The sequence below is a fragment of the Toxotes jaculatrix genome, chromosome 23 (assembly GCF_017976425.1).
Source record: "Toxotes jaculatrix isolate fToxJac2 chromosome 23, fToxJac2.pri, whole genome shotgun sequence".
NCBI classification, from domain to species: Eukaryota; Metazoa; Chordata; class Actinopteri; family Toxotidae; genus Toxotes; species Toxotes jaculatrix.
The window spans coordinates 8,455,149-8,473,956 of record NC_054416.1 but is presented as its reverse complement, the minus strand read 5'-3'; the positions used below and the strand labels follow the sequence as shown (position 1 = coordinate 8,473,956).

General features: G+C 39.9%; 1 protein-coding gene across 2 annotated transcripts in view; it reads left to right on the top strand.

Moving 5' to 3' along the window:
• Window positions 1–18,111, top strand: part of kcnip4a (potassium voltage-gated channel interacting protein 4a) — a 35,936-nt gene extending 17,825 nt beyond the window's left edge. For both annotated transcript variants that reach the window (XM_041031164.1, XM_041031163.1), the window contains exons 2-8: window positions 10,621–10,745; window positions 15,719–15,788; window positions 16,330–16,400; window positions 17,133–17,240; window positions 17,699–17,803; window positions 17,916–17,978; window positions 18,064–18,111. In XM_041031164.1, coding sequence (XP_040887098.1) covers window positions 10,621–10,745; window positions 15,719–15,788; window positions 16,330–16,400; window positions 17,133–17,240; window positions 17,699–17,803; window positions 17,916–17,978; window positions 18,064–18,111 — 590 coding nt within the window. The remainder of the gene's footprint in view (window positions 1–10,620; window positions 10,746–15,718; window positions 15,789–16,329; window positions 16,401–17,132; window positions 17,241–17,698; window positions 17,804–17,915; window positions 17,979–18,063) is intronic.
• The last annotated feature ends 697 nt before the right edge of the window (window positions 18,112–18,808 follow it).

Sequence of the window (18,808 nt, the reverse complement as noted above, 5' to 3'; positions counted from 1 at the left end):
ATAGGTTCTCATGCATAATGCATTAGTTCCTTACTAACAGTATAGCTATTTATGAATTCATTGCCTTTTTTTTCCAGATGGACTGAATGGATTAGGCTTTATCGTTGCCTCTAATTTCCACAGCTGAAAAAAAATGTTTGAATGTTTCTTTTGTGAAGTCTGCATACCGTCTTTTTGTTTTTTTGTTTTTTTCTTTTTTGGTCCCTTTGTCTCTAACTCTACCCAAACTCTGAGTGCATTCATTTTTTCTACTGTTTGAAGATAACATTTCTGTTGGAAGGAAAGTGGTGGGAATAGCCAGTGAACTTCAGCTGGGTGCACAAATGTAAGGAGAACTGGGACAGAAAGTGCTGATTTGTTCCTATAGTGAACCAATCTCATTACCACTGACTTCTCTAGTATATTGAAACCATTTGCTGCTCAGGGATAGGTTTTAATTTGCACTGAGTCTGATAAAATCATACATCATCAGCTGTGAAGCCAGGAAGAATGACAAAAGTCCCAGCACATGAAATAATAATCCTTCTATATAAAGAGAGATGATCAACTAACAAGTAGTGGATGCACAAAAAAAAAAAAAACTTCATAAACATCGCTTGGCTTGTTTTAGTGAAATTGTCCTCTTTATTACAATAGCAAGTAAAAGCCTAATTGTCTCATAATTAATGAAGTAGGTAAAAAGGTAAGCAGCCCTCTGAGCCAGTTGTGTTTCATTTTTGGTAATTCTAATTCATTTTTTTCCACACAGATGCCACATTTCCTCAGTTTGGATATCTTTGGATCCAAAAGGGTTGTTTTGGGATCTCAAACTGTTTATGTGAAATACAAACAGTGAATATCTTGTCATAATAAAATCTGTAAATACACTAATGCACTTTTCTGAGTGACTGGTAGCATTAGTGTGACTTTCCTGTCAGTGACTGGAATATGGATGACTCACTTGGAAGTGAGTCATAAAGACTCGCTCTCCTTCAAATATCTTTTTTTTTTTTTTTGCCCTGAAAGCTCTAAATTTTGAGGCTGAAGTGTGCTAAACCTTCTCGTCTTGTTCCACCTTATAATCTTTAAATGATTGGAGTAGAAAGGGCAGAGAACCTTTCCCTCCAATGCAGAGCAAGGTTTTCTTAGAGACAGACTATTATTGAAACACTTCACGGTGACAAATGATTGCAATTAAAAGCATAGGCTGCTTTTTTCCTCCCCAGATTCCAATAAATGCCTCAGCCCTCTGATGGTGTGTCATTATGGCCGGTGTACGAGCATGCTCCATCTCATAAAGAACTTTGGCATCCAGTCCCTGTCGCACCAGTCAGTTCAGTCATTCACACTCAGCTCAGAACAGCAGAGGACAGCTTTTTATTTGATGTCCATCTTAAGGCTGAAAAATTAGTTTCTGGACGTGGAGACACTAATATTTGTTATACTTAAAGTGGGTTATTTAAACTGATTAGAACCACTGAAAGTGCACAAGGCAACACACAAACTGTAGCTAATTACACTAATGGCAGAAAGCAATGGTTAATGCATTCTGTTTGCCAGTAAAGTGCTGTGGTAGTTTGTGCTGCTTTGCTGTCTTGTGATAGCTAACCCAGGGCTCCACACTAACGTTTTCCACTAGCAGTACTGGTGCTCCCTGCTGAAAATTTTAGGAGCACCACTTACAACAACATGCAACACAAAACATTCTTCTTTTTTTGTATAATAATAACGTAGAAACATAATGTTTCATGGCCTGATACTGTAATTAAACGCACCAAGGACAGATAGGTAGGATCCTTTGTCTTTCCACTGGTCCTCACTTTCAATGAATCTGCAGTGAACTGTGCACATGCTGTGTTGTTGCTGTCAGACAGATGCACTTGAATTGTGAGACTTGGACTTACTTGGCAGCTCTTCTCTCACAGTGTGATAGACTGTATTGAATCTTGTCCTTTCAGGCCAATAGATAGACCAGTAGATTCCTGCTTTCAAATTGCTGTGCACAGAGGCACTGCAGTTCCATCAAGTGTTTCATGTTTGTGGTCAAGTCCGCAAACTTAGTTTTCCCTGTAAATGCTTGGCCACATATTTAGCAGTGCATACAATATATGTCTCAAAAAATGATTGCAAAATCCAACTTAATGGTTTCAGTCTGGAGCCCTGGCTAACCTAAAGGGAATCCTAAAGGCTTCAGTTTTTGTTTGGCTGTTTACACAGGTCTGTGCTCCGTCTTCTTCAGTTTTATTTGGATCTGCTTTTCCTCATTGGCATTAAAGCACAAAACTTGGTGTCATGTCTCGGGATAAATAAATTGATATGTCACCAGAAAGATTTAAGATGCAAATCAGTGCTTTTATTCAGGCCTGTAGCACAGATAGTTGGTCTTTGTCGGCTCAACAATGTGCCCAGTTGGTTTTGGTTTTAAGACAGGCCATGCATTGACCCGGTGTTCCTATCTTCCTGTTCCTAAGTCGATTTCACTGCCATTTTTCTGCCTGCCATAAGGCACTGGAGGCTGTTTTATTAAATAACAGGAATGACATATTGCTCTCCCCAGCTCCAATCTTAGGGCTTATTTGTATTTGGGCCCACCAAATGAGAAGAAATGGCAGATCTGAATCCACCTCCCTCGTCGTCCATGTGATTTATCTGATATAAAATGAGCCTTTCTCATTACACTGTGGGGACTGTGTTTGAATTACTTTTCTTTTATTGACTTGGATCTGCAGATCTAACACTTGCAAAAGCAGAATAGTAATCAGCAGATGTCCACTGTTGGCAGCTCTGGTATTCTGGATGTCGACTATAATTTGTTTTGGAGCACTAGAAAATATTTGGTGCAACAAAGGGGTATTTATTACACCTTAGGAAAGGCAAAGTCAGCCTTTGCAAAGGAGCTAGATGTTTTATCTCCTGTCTTCAGGCGAATCTGGATATGCAGGCATTATGTTTGAACTTCCTCTCACCTTTTCACAGTTCACTTACTTGATATCAGTTGGCATATTTCTATAGGGATTTTGGTTCCAGAGGAGGCTGTAGACAACCATGTGCCTTCTCCAGTGCACATGGTGGCACCGCATGCATGTATGTTTACGGAAACCGCCCAGATCCGACTCATTCTCCATGTAGAGTGAGGATGTCTAAACTGCAAAAGAAGCTGAACTCACAGTATTACGCATTGGCTTCCAATTTAGATAGAGTAGCAGTTTGTGTATATCCAAACTTTCCCTTTCCAGTGAAGCACAAATTGAGCAATCTCCTGAGCTTTTTGTACAGTATTAAACTGCAGCTGATCGAGGTGTTTTGCACTAGAGTATATATGAATTGCCTTTTCAGTCAGCTGCGGTATTTCCATCAAGTCTGCCAAGTCTTAACATGTGCATTGTATGCATTACATCAGTTTACTTTATCATGGCTGCATGGATAAAGCCCACCGCTGGCCAGGCTACCAGACAGTGCTCATCTGCCGTCCTTGTCCCCTGTCTCGCTGGGTGTAATTTCAGTTAATTGCTAGCTGCCAAGTGTCTGTCACATTTGTCCCTGTTTTCCTCAAAAACAACACAGCCTTGGGACTTAAACACTGGAATGAGGCGTTAAAGTGAACCTGCTGTTCTCACACTGACACAATAAATATTGGGTTTAAGCGTAGCCTCCGATCCCCCAGGCTCTTTTGCTGATTGGATTAGATTTCATTTGGCCAAAAGGCTTTGCCTCTGCATTTGTATAACCGACCATATGACAGTGTGACCTTCTGTAAATGTTCTATGTGTACGCTGTTTCTAATAGTGAGTTGACCTTTCGAAAGATGGGAGAGTTTAAATTCAAATCAGAAAGAGGTATTGACCAGTCAGCATAGCATGTGGTAAATCATTGGCTGTGACTTAAAGATCAGGCAGTTAAAGTACTGTGTATGAACATGTGTTGTTCTTATTTTGATGGAATATTATTTCTGCATGTGCAAGGGCAAATAGCTGTGTTTCAGGTGAAGGTATTGTAAAAGATGACTTGATTAAAGTTCAGGTTAAACCATATCTTCAGTTGTTCAGTATTCATTCAGGTGCAGTGAAATTGTCTTTCATTTTGGTGTAACTCTTTTGCTTGTCAAAGAGACAGTAATTCCCTGATTTTGACTTTGATACCATCTGTCTCAAAATCCACAGGAGGCAGATTAAGGTGTTAAGAGACTAACACCTGTGAACCACTGTCTTTGATACCGAGTGTGAGGACAGGAAACATGTCAAAATATCCCCTCTGTTGCATTCACTGTTAAACAAATCAATTCTGTCAGAGGCTTTACATAAAAAACTGCTTTTTAAATCTTTGTTGAAACAACCATTTTTTTCTGTATTTGTCTGGCAAATACCTGTGGGTATAGTGGGATGGGAACTCCACATGGAGTAAGACATTTTCTAATGTCCCATTTGAGGCTCCAAAGAAGCTCCCAAAATGACCCATAAACATAAGCTGTTCATGGTCCTGCTATTCCATCCCACTACACATTCATTTTAAGACTACAGTAATGCAAATACAGAAGATGTCAGATCTCTAACTCAGCAAAATGCCAGAGTTCCAGTCCTCTGCAGTGATGAACTACTTCTGAAGTAGGAACCACTTTGAGCCACAACCAGAGAGACACATGAAGATGCAGAAAGATGGGAGGGCAGCGCTGGTGTCCACTGCCAGATAAAATCACTCACATATGGGATGTGAAATGTGTCAGAAAATGAGTAGCGATTATAATTTGCCTAAAGCACATCACGCTGGAGCCCGAGAATTTAAATTCCAATTTGAATTTTCCTGAGGTAATAAATGCTAACATTATCTAGAAGCCTGAATGTAACTCACTGATCATTTCTAACTAATGCTGCCTTCACTTGCCATGACACCCATCACCCATACCTGACTAGTGTTTACATATTTTGCCCTTACATGGACAGCAGTAGACACAGTACAGCCTGGTGATGAACTTGATACCCTCAGATTGGTGTTTGATTGTTCTCTGTTGTATTGCCAGGACTTAGAACAGCCTATATTAGGAGTGAGCTCGGACTGAGATAAGATCAGTGTTGAGTTTGGTTCAGGTGTTAAGTTTGTCAGGATGGCGTGTCGTCAACAGTGGGAGCTTATCGACGGGAAACCTCGCAGTGGTTGCATCAGGTTAAGTGAAGAAATCTGATTCATGTCAGTGTCATTTGGCAGGAAGCAGTGTTCTTATTAATCAGCTACAAATCCTTGTCAAAGACGGGACACACTCTTATCAGGTCATCAGTGATTTACTGCCTCGATGAGAAGCTTTTTTTTATTTGGTACCTGCCACTAAAAAAAAACATGGAGAATGATGGGAGGGTGGTTGGGTAATGTTTTCAAAACCAAAAAGACAATGCTTTAGCTATTCCATTATTTAAAGGGGTTTTCACATTACCTGTATGGAAAAAAGGCTTTTCTATTCTAAACACCCTGGAGAGGCCACTGAGACCACATTCAATTAGGCTAATTTGGCCATTGAGTGTAACACAGTGTGGTCAAAGATCTTCAGACTACTACTGAAGCTGTATAGGCTCACATGCTGGGCGCTGCAGCCTGTAACACTATCACGCAAACTGTAAGATAAGTTGTGCTCCATTGGAGCCATGGCCTACTTTTGTAAGCCCCGCCTCCTTGGCGCCACGGTCCTAAAGGGACAGAGAGGAGCTAAACTGTATAAGACCTCATCTCAGACACACACACATACACATATAAACAGTAGCTCTTGAGAAAAAGCATATGGTATTAGTGTCATGCACACAGATGTAGCTACTATTTTAGTCTTATAATACTGGGAAAATGTTTTTTAACAACAAAGTAAAAGACAGAGAAGAAGTATAATACAGGGTTTGATTAATTTATCGATGCCTGAAATATATATTTTCCAAAAAACTGTATCAGCCACACGGATTAAACCTAGACTTTCCTCATAATAGATCGGTTTAATAATTCTCAGTTGAATCTTAAACCAAGTACAAGGCATTTTGCACTAACTCTATTAAATTCATCCATCCCATGTGGTCCCCCAGGCCGTCATTTTCCTCTGTGTAGCACTCACTGTACATGCACCTTCATAACACAACAAAGAAGCAGCAAGCTCAGCAGCGCTGTTCATCAAACTGTGTACTTCAGCACAAGAATTGACCGAGATTTATTGATTTTAAGCAGCCATCCGTGGTTACCTCAAGCCATTTTAGTTTGTACATGATATAGATTTATCAAATATTTATTAGCCGCTCATTTTCAGTTCATGGATCCAATTGACTTAGGACTAGAGAGGTTTTACCCTCTAGCTTGACTTTACCTTTGAGATGAATGACTCCTGAATCACAGACCTTGGTAGAATGTAACAGTTGAACTATGATTGATCAGGCCAGACTTTTTTTTTTTTTTTTTGGGAGGGGGTATTCTCACATTCATTTTTCAGGGTTTAAGTATTTTGTGGCTTTGACAGCTCATTGATAAAGAAGATATTGTGAAGTAGACCATTTTATTGTTATGGTCTACAAAGCTAGTCGCACTATGTCCCGTGGTAATTAAATTTTGCTGAGACATTTTTCTTTGTTTATAACCCTCGCAGGGCATTCAGTTTCATTCTCTTGTATTGCTGCAGGGCAAAATGGCTAAGGGAGCTTTGTTACTCAGAGGTGGCAATGAATTACATTTCTGATGAGCTGTTCCATCTGCTACAACCTGCCATTATAGAAGCAGTCACTCAACAAGGTTTTTTTTTTCTTTCGAGGAAGGCAAAAGTATGGCATGACAGTATGTATGCGTGTGCACGTAATGACTGAATTAGTAATGTGTAAAATGTTTAGACTTCCTCTTGCTGCATATACTTGATTCCTCAGGACAACAACACCCATTTTGTTGTTGTATGTTGTTGTATGTTGTTTTTTTTTAATAAACTAGATGCAAGTGCTGCAACACCAGAAAAACTGTGATCTTTGATCTTTGTGGATAAGGGTGCAGGGGCACAGCACAAGCTGCTCCCCACATTATCACACACATACTCAAGCGTCAGATCCATTTTGTCAATAAACTAAAAGGGCAAACATTAATCAGACAGCCATGACTGCATGCTCTTTTCCTGCCTGATTAAGTGCTGTGTCACTCATGCTGTTTTATTCCACTCTGGAGATCATTTATTATTGCCTACATGTTGGTTCAACTTTTACCAACACCCATTTCAGTTCTCTTAGTGACAGAGATAGCACAGGTTTCGCTCTTTCAAACACAGTGTTTGCACTGCATCTCCGAACTCATTGTTCAGGTGCTAAAGAATACACTGAAGCCCACCGCACTGTCCTTGGGCTAGAAAGGATGTCTCTGTGTAGTACAGTAATGCTTCCAAATAAAGCCAGCTTGCTGTCAAGACTAATATATCTTGGTAACAAAAGCAACATCTGTCTAGTTCAAGCTCAGTGAGGGCGCTCAGACGTCTCCTCTCCACTCAGGAAGGAAGGTGTGTGTCAGAGAGGTAACAAGAACAGATGAGTGCTTCTCTGAGTTTCTTCATCCTCTAAATCTCAAAGTTATCGTGTCATTATAGAGGGTGATAAGAACTGGCCCCAAGCTGACAGCAAGACTAACGGAGTCAACAGTGTCTTTTATAGCTCGGAAATTTGTTGTGCACCATAATGTTGGTCGTTGTGTACACTGTGCCAGTTCAGAGCCAAGAGCTTTTAACCATCTGCTCTTTGTCTGTGCAGTATTTAACTCTAAACACTGCGAGGGTGAAAAAGGCTGAGGCCGCAATACACTTTGACTTTGAAACTTTGTCTGTCAGGGGTCTTCGCCAGCTTGCTCAAAAAATATTTGGCAAGACTTTGAAATAAGAAGTCGTGCTTTAGGCCAAGTATGGTCAAGCTGCCTTCTGCTACAAACTGAGCAGTGTTTCACATTTAACACAGCTGATCAAAATATAATTAAAACACACCAAAGAATAACATGAAAAGTGATTCTCTTTTTTGGGGTCTGTCCTATATGTATATACATATATAAACAAAGAATCTGAATTTGATTGTGATTCCTATAGCCAATATGAAGTAAGTTGTGGTACTGAAGGCTGAAGACTTTCCCACTCATCACCTTATTGAAGTGATTCACACTCACACAATAGGAGCATTTTTCCAGTATCATGTTTCTTCTGCTCAGTGGTTTTACACTGAGCCATCCTTCTACTCACAGCCAATTTTGTGCCAGACCTCCATGATGTTGCCAGACCAGGTTGCAGATTTATGACGCACTTTTCACAGCCTCTATTCAATGATGTAATTGTAACCACTTCGTCCCTTTATAGCCCGTGTTTATAGAGGCCTCTTACAACTCCCATCGGCCATCTTGACGTTAGGTTGACTAGTTATAAACATGCCGGGAGCTCTAGCTCTGCTATTATTTTCACCTGCAATCGCAGCCTTGAAAATAATTAAGTGCTGGTGTGATTGACAAATGGTTTTCAGCACTCGAGGGCTCGTCTGAACGCCCACTGCTGCCATCAAACCTCACACTAAATTTTTCAGAAAAGCCGGGAGCAGGAGGGGAAATGGACTTGTGTGCTTTTAGGCAAGGCTGTGAACTTATTATTTAATGACTTTCATACTAAAGAGTTGTGCTACATTTAACAGAAGAGAGTTATTTGTGCATTGTGGTCATCAGTTCAAACCTTTGTTACAGTGACAGGAGACAATAGTCTTGTCAAGCAGCACATTGGGTTATGTGGGAAGAAGATCTGACACCTGATGGTATATTATATTACACCCTGATGTGAGGTCACAGGTGCCATATCATATTCAGAGCCTGTCTTTTGCTCTGATGACCTACTGTGTGCTAGGAGACTTATTAATAAGTCATGTAACCCAGTGCACTACTTTTTCCTGACTTGTGATCCCATATTCAGGCAGCATGCTAACATCCAGAACTAAGATGATGGACACTGTAAACTTTACCTGCTAAACAACAACATTGTCACGGTGAGCTTTTTGCTTTAGAAGGCTAATGTTAATGCTTTTTGTAACTTAGCATACATGCAGAAATAACAGCAAGGTAACAGATGTTTGTGTTCATGTTACTGTACTTGTTAAGTATAGTTTCTGTTATTTTTAAGTCTGATAATTTGAAGAAGTCCTCCTCTTGTTGGCTTTTTGAGCTGCTGCCTGGTGCTGGTTTAAGTTTACAGTGCAAAATACTGTGTTGTTGTCCTGAAGAACCAGGTATAAAGCTATAGCTTTATGTATCTCAGTGAACCTTAAAACACTTTCACCTCTTGCATGTCCAATTTTCCCAGAATGCACTGAGGCTGTTAGTTGCCTTGGGTAAGACCTAATGCTGTATTTCCCAGGTTACCCTCAGATTATCCACAAGCGCGGGGTGAGAGCTCGACTCATGAGGCTCTTGCCGTGCTCCACAGCCAAAAAGCCATCCTCCAGTAATCAAAGCAAGTGTCTCTTCCGAGGCTCTTTTACTCTCTCTGTCTCTGTCTGTGATGATTTTTCTTTGGTTGCTGTCTAAGATGTTTTTCCTTTCTGTGGCTTTTCTTGGTATGGGGGCATACGCTCTGCAGGATTTTGTCACACATGATTGCATGAGCTGAAGTTCAACTACAACATTCATTTTTAGAAATCCTTTTTACTTATTTTTTTACATTTCACTTAGAACATTTTGCTCTTGTAGAAGTGCAGAGATGATTTTTGAGACTAGCCTGTTGAATCTGTTAAATAAAAACAACTACATTTGTATGTTACAGAACATTTTCATCACATTCATTTGGTGAACACACACATTGTATTTTTGATGTCAAACAAGGCAGATAAACATGAACTTACTATTTGCCTATTTGTAAGTGTGCGACTTCTAGACTAATTTGACGATGAAGCCTAATAAATGAGATCAAACAGCTATTTTATTTTATTATAATAAATCTTCTAACATCACCTATGAATGCAAGTCATTAGCTCCATAGCAGCAGGTTAATTGTGGTCTGTTAGAAAGTGTGGTCTTTTGGCTGTGGACCACAATAAGACCCTTGGAGCTAATGAGGCATTTAGACACTGTGTCACACTTAAGGTATATGAGAGGCCCAGCGCCAACAAGACAAGTCAAACGCTGTGCTGCGAGGACAGTGCAGTCTGTGACAGGGCCTAGACAGCATCTGCCATCATTACAGGCCCATTAAAAAGTTTCTCAGGGTTCAGCTGCCCTCCTTCATGAATAGGTTCTTGTCACAAGGACTTTGTTCTGGGGTCTCAATAACACTAATTACCTCTGCTGTCGTATTTGGTGTAGAAAAGAAGACGCCATTCAGATTTTTGTTTTGTTTAGTGTTGTAACATTTGCAAATAAAAGGACCCGACATAATGAGGAGAAAAGGGGCTTCAAAATTGATTCACTTAATGGATTTTCTTTGTTATGGAGAAGGTTACCTAGAATCTGTGGCCATGTCATGCCTAAATGTGGCATTTAGGATAGAGAAGTTGCAAATGTACAGGTTTGTTTGCTTAGTTCTTGGTGATATTTGGGAGTCTAATGGGATGTCTCAAATTCTTGCCTCAAAAATGCTAATTTGCAAAGACGCCTTAGCATCTGTTCACATCTGACCTTCTTCCTCCCCCTCTCCAGACAGTGTTGAAGATGAGCTTGAGCTATCTGCAGTCCGCCATCGCCCCGAGGGCCTGGAACAGCTAGAAGCCCAGACACGTTTCTCCCGAAAGGAGCTACAGATCCTCTATCGTGGCTTCAAGAATGTGAGTGACAAGGCCACCATGCAGCCTCAGCACCATATATAATGCACAGCTCAGTGGGCTTTGTTCTCCCCTGGACACCTCTTTCTCTCTCTCTCGGACATCAAAAACCTTGTTTTTCTTTGATTTTTTTTTTGATTTATTCTTTTACAACCTTCTGTAGTTGGCAGGGGTGTTACTACTCGAGTCTTCTCAAACAACTCCACTACCTTGTAGTTCTCTTTGCTTAGCTTCCATTCTGCTTGTGTAGCAATAAAATGATAATCAAGCATTTAAGAAATGTTATTTTGCTGAATCATCTGCATCTCATGATAAATGTAACCAAGTCAAATTGTGCTTACCAAGGAAATTGGAATTTCTGTACACTGTTCACTGTGCCAGGGATAATTAGGTCATACCTCGAACCGATTCAGGAAGATTACTGATGAGCAGTTCACGCTCCTCGAGAGGAGCCCATATAAAACCGCCTCACTTCATTGTCACCTCTAGTGTGAGGCGTAATGAGATGACCCAGAATTAACTCAACCCAAATTGTCTGGCGATGAAAGAGAGGAACATAGCGAGAGTCCTGTGTTAGTGAAATTCCCATGAGGCTTCAGTTTCCTGTTGAGCCTGCACTATGCTCCAGCCAAGTCCCTGCAAAGCCTGCCCATTAGTCTGCTTCCACTTGAGACAGAGTAAGAGGTAAGAAGTCGACTAATGAGGCCTTTAATTTTTTGCCACACACTTTACTTGACTTCCTGTAACGCAGAGGGAGTGGACATTTCATATGTTTATTGACACATTTCCTTTTTTTTTTTTTTTTTTTTATTTACAGTATAGATTTTTTTTTTAAGCCACATTAACAGCATGGCTCCAGGGATCATAATCTAAATGAGCTAGCCAGTCCACCACTTGAAATGAAATTCCCTACAGTCCTTTATGGTCTGGAGGATGAAGGCTAATGACTGAGGTGATGCTCTGACTTTTTCTGTTGTGCCACCAGTTGGTCAGATTTTTCACTTGTCCAGTGAAATATCTCAATGTCTAAAAGATATTTGGCACAAAATTTTGAAAATGCCTCAACAAGTATTTGATGGATTTCAATGACATTTTGTGCAGGCATTTGAGTTGCCCCCAGGATGAACTATAGTAACTTTGGTTATCTGTCTGATTTTTTTTATTTATCTCAAGTAGTTCCTCACAGAGAGTCGAACATGGCTGTAGTTTCCTGTTATTTAATAATAGGAATAAATTTACCTTATATTTTTGTTCAAAGTTACTCACCTCTTCTGTATAATTAGATGTTGAGGCAGAAGTCCAAATTGGACAAAGGGAAAGAGTTATGGCACTTAAATTACAGCTACTCAATAGCTTATGTCCATCACTAAGTCCATACTGAAGCTCATTTTTTTTAGCTGCCAGGGTCAAACGGCTCATCTCTGCTTTGCCCCAACCAGGTGACATTGGCAGAATAAAGGCAAGCTTTTAAGGCCAGCCAGACTAATTGAAGCTGGCATGGTTCCCATGATGAGAAATCTGGTCCGTCGTCCTTGGTGTCCAGGGTTTCGAATCAAATCAAATGCCTCTAGTGCAGGTGGCAGGATGACCCTCGTTTGTCTTGACAACAAACTTCACGAGTCATTCACTTGTAGTGCAGGTGCACAAAGTGGAGTTTTGTCGTAGATCCAGCAATATGTCCAACAAAACCTCCTGGCTCTGGGTCTTGATCTTAAGGTGAAATTTGATCAAAGGTCAATCTAAAGGTAAGAGAGAATCCATTGTTTCATAAATTTCTTGACCCCAGACTACAGGAAATAACAGTATTATCCTCATGTCTGGCTAAATCTGTTGGGCTTTCACAGTTCGCAGTCCGGGGCATTGCCTCAGGCATTAGATTAAGATCTCACAATTTCTATTCCATCAGCGATGATGCCTCTTTTCACAAGTTTATTTCATTCCCTGCACTGCTTATTGCTGCATCGCAGAAAGGAATTTCATGCCTGGCCGGTTTTGCATTTCACAGATTGTATTTGTGATTTTATTTTCATGGATGAGCTAATTTTACAAGCATATCAAATGAATACAAATACATTTCCTGACCTCTAACTCTGTCTAATGAGATTGGCATTGAATGTGCAGAATGGAATAACATCCCTTTGTTGTCATTTCACACAATATACCACTTATATTATTCCAATTGCTCTTTGCTCCATTATTTTAGTTTGGATTTAGAGGATGATAAACCAATATATACATATGAAAAAAAAAATCCAAAATGGGCGATAAGATATAGAAAGTAAATAACTATATATGCACCTTGACCACAGCCTTGTGTGTCAAAAAAAATTGTAGGGGGTGGGGGTTGGGAATGAGAGACTTATTATTAAAAGAAAACAAGTTGGATCAGCACAAATTCCAGTAGCCCCCATTTTTCTCAATATGCCCAGCTCAAGTCTTTCAGTTTCAAATGTGAAATATCCAAATGTAAATGATTTTATATGTTCATCAATCAGTTTGTCTATCAGAGAAAAAATCTTTCCCAAGAGCTCGATATTAATGACCTGTGTAAAGAACAGTGTCTGACTGAGGTCCTGACTTTTACCTTTTAGTTTATCCTGATGGGACCTTGAGGCAGTTATCAAATGAGTGTAACTATTTCACTGAACTTTAAATTGAACTGCAGGGGCACTGCGTTGTACGTGACTTCATTCTCAATTGCGAAACGGCCTCCGTCGTCAATGTCATTGCGAGGCTGTAAAGAGACGATAAAATACAATCCGGTTCAACAATCACGAAATTATACTGACCTTTAATTTTCCCTCAGATTTGTGAGGATGAGTAAGCAAGGTTAGAAGAAGAAGCTGACTTAGAACACAGCCATTCGTATATTACTGTCCCACTTAATCAGTATGTTATTAGGGTTGACAGCTGTAATTGCCCATCTGTGTACAGACAAACACACACAGGCGTGCACAGACTCTACAAGCAAAGTGAAATGACGTCTTTTAAAAATCCAACTCTCCTCAATTTAAGTGCTTAACTGCATGACATTTCCTTGCACTGCTTAAGCAAATGGTTGACTGTTGACAGCACATTCACTGCAATGTTGTAGAACATAAACAGTGCTCTAATTATCAGAGGCTCTAATAAACAACAAAGAAATTCTGTCTGTGTGCTGCTGGAGTGGATATATTTGATATTCTCCCAGTGCTGAACATATCTGCAGTCTGATATAGTATTTGAATTTGTTTGCTAAGCTGAGAGTTGGAGCTTATGGGGAATACCATTCTCACATCTGTTTGTTAAATATAAAACTTCAGCCAGGATGTGCTTAGCTTAGCTTAGCATGCAGAGGAGATTCAAAGGAGTCTCTGCACCCAGCCAAGAAGCAGTCCAGCACATAAACCCCCATAAAATGTGCAGTGTACTGACGAAACAAATGAGTTATACTGTTTTATTAGTGAGCTCAAGAGGTGTGGTGAGGTGAATCTCTTCCCAGCATTCCCTTCACTTTCCTCTATCACCGTCATCAGGTCAGAATTTCAGCTTGTATGATATCATGCAAACACACTAAACTTACATTGTTTGGCTCCATACACTGGTCCATTGTGAACAGCACCACAAACTGCACAGATCTGCAGACTTCACATAATCAGGTCACAAGTATTATGTTGAGACAAACTTGTTCTCATTCTGTCTCCCTACCTTCCCCAAAACTGTTGACCTCATCTCACCCTACAAGATATGCAACTAGGTCTGTGAGACAACAGAAGAAGAGCATCAAGGGACTCATGCAGACAACCTTGCAGCATCCTCTTAGCTTGAAACACAAGGCGCCCATTTGAAGCAAGACAACAAGGTTTTATGTTTATTTTCTCACCCCTTCAGCTCTGTTTTCCAAAGTGGGAGATCAGACATGGTCATAAGAAACAGGAAACCCAGTGTTCTCTGTGATTCAAGACAAATGTATTGAGAAAATGAAATGGGGCAAATAACTGGCTGCAGCAAACTGTCTTTTTTTTTTTCTTTTAAGTTTTAAACATTTCATTTTCAGATTTCCTGCAGCAACCTCCACCAGTGATTTATTTTCAGGGACACGTGTGCCTTCTGCTTTGGGAATTGTGGGTGGAGCATTTCCTCTGTCTCTAAATTCAGTATTCTGCCCGACTGTGCAGTGCACAGCCTCACTCCAACCAGAAATTGGACCTGCAAAACTGCCTGCCTTTATGCCTGTCTGAGCAAGGTCATCCACCATGTCGTTGGACACAAAGCAGCCTTCTTGGAAGTGTTACAGTATTTAAGAGTGTTCAGTCTTTTCCACTGAATGCTACGAGACAACCACAAGTGGGTGACTTTGAATGGCTGTAGACAGCGTCTATGAAGGCTGGGATGGTTTGCAGTTTCAGTACTAACAAACTAAGCATGAATCTTTATCTATTCCATACTGTCTTAGAAACAGTGAAGTTGTATCAATGATAGAATAAAATGTGGCCTTTGTAAATGCATCTTTCCTCAACAGAGATTTGAATAAAAGGATCCAGAGATGAAGTAGGAACTAATTAATTCAAGTGCGAGTTAGAAAAAAAAAAGTGTTTATGTTGACAAGACATCAGCCTGATATCTGCAGACAGCGGGTTAGCATGAGCTCAGCAGCAGTGATGGACTGAATAAAATAGGATTGAGACTAGTTGGATAATCCATGATCCGTGATGTCCTTGACCCACGCAAAGTGGAAAGTTCAACTGGCTGCTTCTTTCCCCTCATTTAAAAGTTCAGAATATATGAATATGAAAATATTGGCCATTTCAAAAGTTTAACTGCTTTTCAGTGAAATACATCCACTGTCGGTTTCAAGTTTCAGTCACTCTTGTGCACATTTTTATTGGACCATGATTGGCACGTCTTAAACTCCAATTTAAATAAAAGACTTTAATATGGAGACAGGCTTTAATATAGTTGCTGAATTGCCTGTGCAATTCCATTTTGTCTTGCAGGAATGCCCCAGTGGAGTCGTCAACGAAGAAACTTTTAAAGACATCTACTCACAGTTCTTCCCACAAGGAGGTTTGTCCTCATTGTTTTTTTTTCCCAGCTTGTGTCGCCTCCTACAGCTGCTTCTTATCTCCCCTGCATGCTGGACTGACACAGATTGTCTTTCACATGTTTAGAAAAACTGTTCTCTTAAAGTCTAAAGTCATTTAAGTTAAAAGTTCCATCAAAGAAAATGCGGGGACAGTGAGAGACAGAGAAAGAAAGTAGCTTGTATTTACACAGCCACGGGTTGCTCACTCATCATTATGCAGAGATTCAACGCGAGAAAGCAGAGAGAAAACATTAGGAGGCTTTGATATATCTGATCAGAGAGAAAAAAGGCACGAAACAATGATAAAACCCTTAGCTCTAAGCATATTGTTCTCTTCTCTCATGGAAAAAAAAAAAACAATTCGAGGATTATTTTGTCTTCGAGGTTGTTCAGAAAAGCTACACAACTTAACTTTGAACAGTTCACTTGTTTGCAGCAGGTATAACTGCAGGTAATAATTGAGCTGTAATCGTGGCAGATTTTTTTTTTTTAATGTCATGTCTATGTTTGTTCTCGTCATAGATGCTTCAACATATGCACATTTCCTGTTCAATGCATTTGACACAGATCACAACGGCTCTGTGAGTTTTGAGGTAAGCTGAGTATTTTCAGATTCCTTCTGTCAAAAGGGTCAGATTTGATAAACTGTCAACAAAATTACAAAACTGCCCCTCATATCATTAAGTATTAGGATACCCTATTGTGTTTGTTGAAAATTTCAACAGTTTCTGAAGAAGTAAACTCTGTCCAGCTTTAAAAAAGAAAACTTAACATTTTTAAAGTTTCAGCACTACAAGCCTCAAAGGAATTGCACTGGAGCATTATGTAACCTGCAACCCCAATAATTTTAATTTAGCCTGAGCAAGTCTACTTGAGATGCGATCAACATGTGATTAATATTTATGAAGGGCACATATTTGCTTATTAGGACAGAAAAGCTGTCATTACTCCAAACCAAAGCTTCACAGGCTAATGTGTAGTCCGTTCTGTTAAAAAGAACGGGCATTCCCCGAGGGCCGACGCAGATTATGAGACGGCTAATAATTTGAATAATGAGGTATTTTTTGATTTATAGTGTCTGTGCACTTGCTGTTTCATCATTTGGCTCTAATTAATACCTGACTTAATATTCCTGCAAAAATGTTGATGTATGAAATCAGCTGAAATGCGTCATGCATTAAGCATCCATGGTGGATACGGTTACTTATTGTTTTTGTTTATCCCAGAGATTATTCAAAGTGTTTGTTTACAAAATGCTAGGTTATATATATATACCTATATATATATATATAGATGAATATTAGTGCCTCTTGTCTCCCCTACAGGATTTTGTTATGGGCCTTTCGATCCTTTTGCGAGGCACTGTCCAGGAAAAACTCAACTGGGCTTTCAACCTTTATGATATCAACAAAGACGGATATATCACTAAAGAGGTATGTCCCCTCAAATACTGTCCATAATGGAAGGCCATGAGACAAGCACACAAATGTTCACCTTTTATATTCCTAATTTAACTAACTTAAAATTGAAAAATGAAGAGAAGCTATGTCCCTGTTCATCTAGATGTTCCACAGACCTCAACGTGAGTAGTTTTAATAAGGACTATTTCTTTCAGTAGAAAGTAGCTTCAGTGAAAACCGTTGACAGTGAGCTGTGTGAATCACCGACAGTAACGGAGCTGTTGTTTCTCTTCGTTTTTCAAATGTAATTTTTCAGATCTTTGAACACCACACGTAAAACTCCATTCACTTCACTTGTATTGTGGCTACAGCAGAAATCTTTTTTTCAAACCTCAGCACATATAGTAAAGCCAAAGCCATCTACATATGGGGTAAGTGAGGGGTGTTTTTGCTGTAATTTGGGTGAACTGACCCTTTCCTGTGTATCACAGGAAATGCTGGACATCATGAAGGCCATCTACGACATGATGGGAAAATGCACATACCCCGTCCTCAAAGAGGAGACGCCTCGTCAGCATGTAGAAGTATTCTTTCAGGCAAGTGTGGGGTTGGCAGCATCCACAGCTCTGTGTGTGTCAGTCACAGTAAAGAGGCTTTAGCAGACATGCTTTATTTGTCTTTCATCTTTCTTTCCTCTGTGTCTAACAGAAGATGGATAAGAATAAAGACGGAGTGGTAACCATAGACGAGTTCATTGACTGCTGCCAAAATGTAAGCCGGATAGCCCGACACATCTGCTCCCACTGCTGTTGGCACTCGTGCATTTTCTCATCACATTGTTTCTTTCTGTCTGCAGGATGAAAACATCATGCGATCAATGCACCTCTTCGAAAATGTTCTTTAACTTTTGGCTGAGTGTGGAGGTTTTTGGAAAAGAACATCATCTTTAGCTTGGCCCAATAACTGACTTGGACTCATACTGTGTACAGTGTGCTATGCAGCCTTTTGACCATAGATAAAAGAAAATATTGTTCATTACTGTGGGCCACAGGTAGGAGTAGGCAATATGGTGCGAACACTCTGGAATTAGTTGCCGTTTGAACATTGTATTGAATAGGTTTGAAAAATTTATGACAAAAATGAATAAAAAGGAGAGAAAAATGTTTTTTTTTTTGCAGCTATGGTTGAATTTAAAATTGAAAACATTAATTTCAAGGTTTATTTCCACCATCCGTCTGTGGAGTCGCTTTCTATTTGCTCAACGCCGGGTTCTGCAAACTTTGTTAGCCTCCAACATTATAAACACGCTGGGAATAGAAGATGTCTGATGAAAGGGTTCAGACAGCTTTCTCCTGCCTCTGTTTCAGCCTCGACTTGTTTTATTTACTGCGAAGTGAAATCACTGTGACTTTTTACAGCATCAAAAAAAAAAAAACAACAACAAAATATCTGAGTTAACTTCATATTCATCTCTGTTTTTACGTTCCAGACTGGCTTGTGATTCCAGAGTGTTCTTACCCCTGGCTTAGTTAACCGTTGTGGTCTGTCTTTTTGCTCTTTGAAGGAAGCATTTAGAGGAAAAAAAAACATATGTACCATTT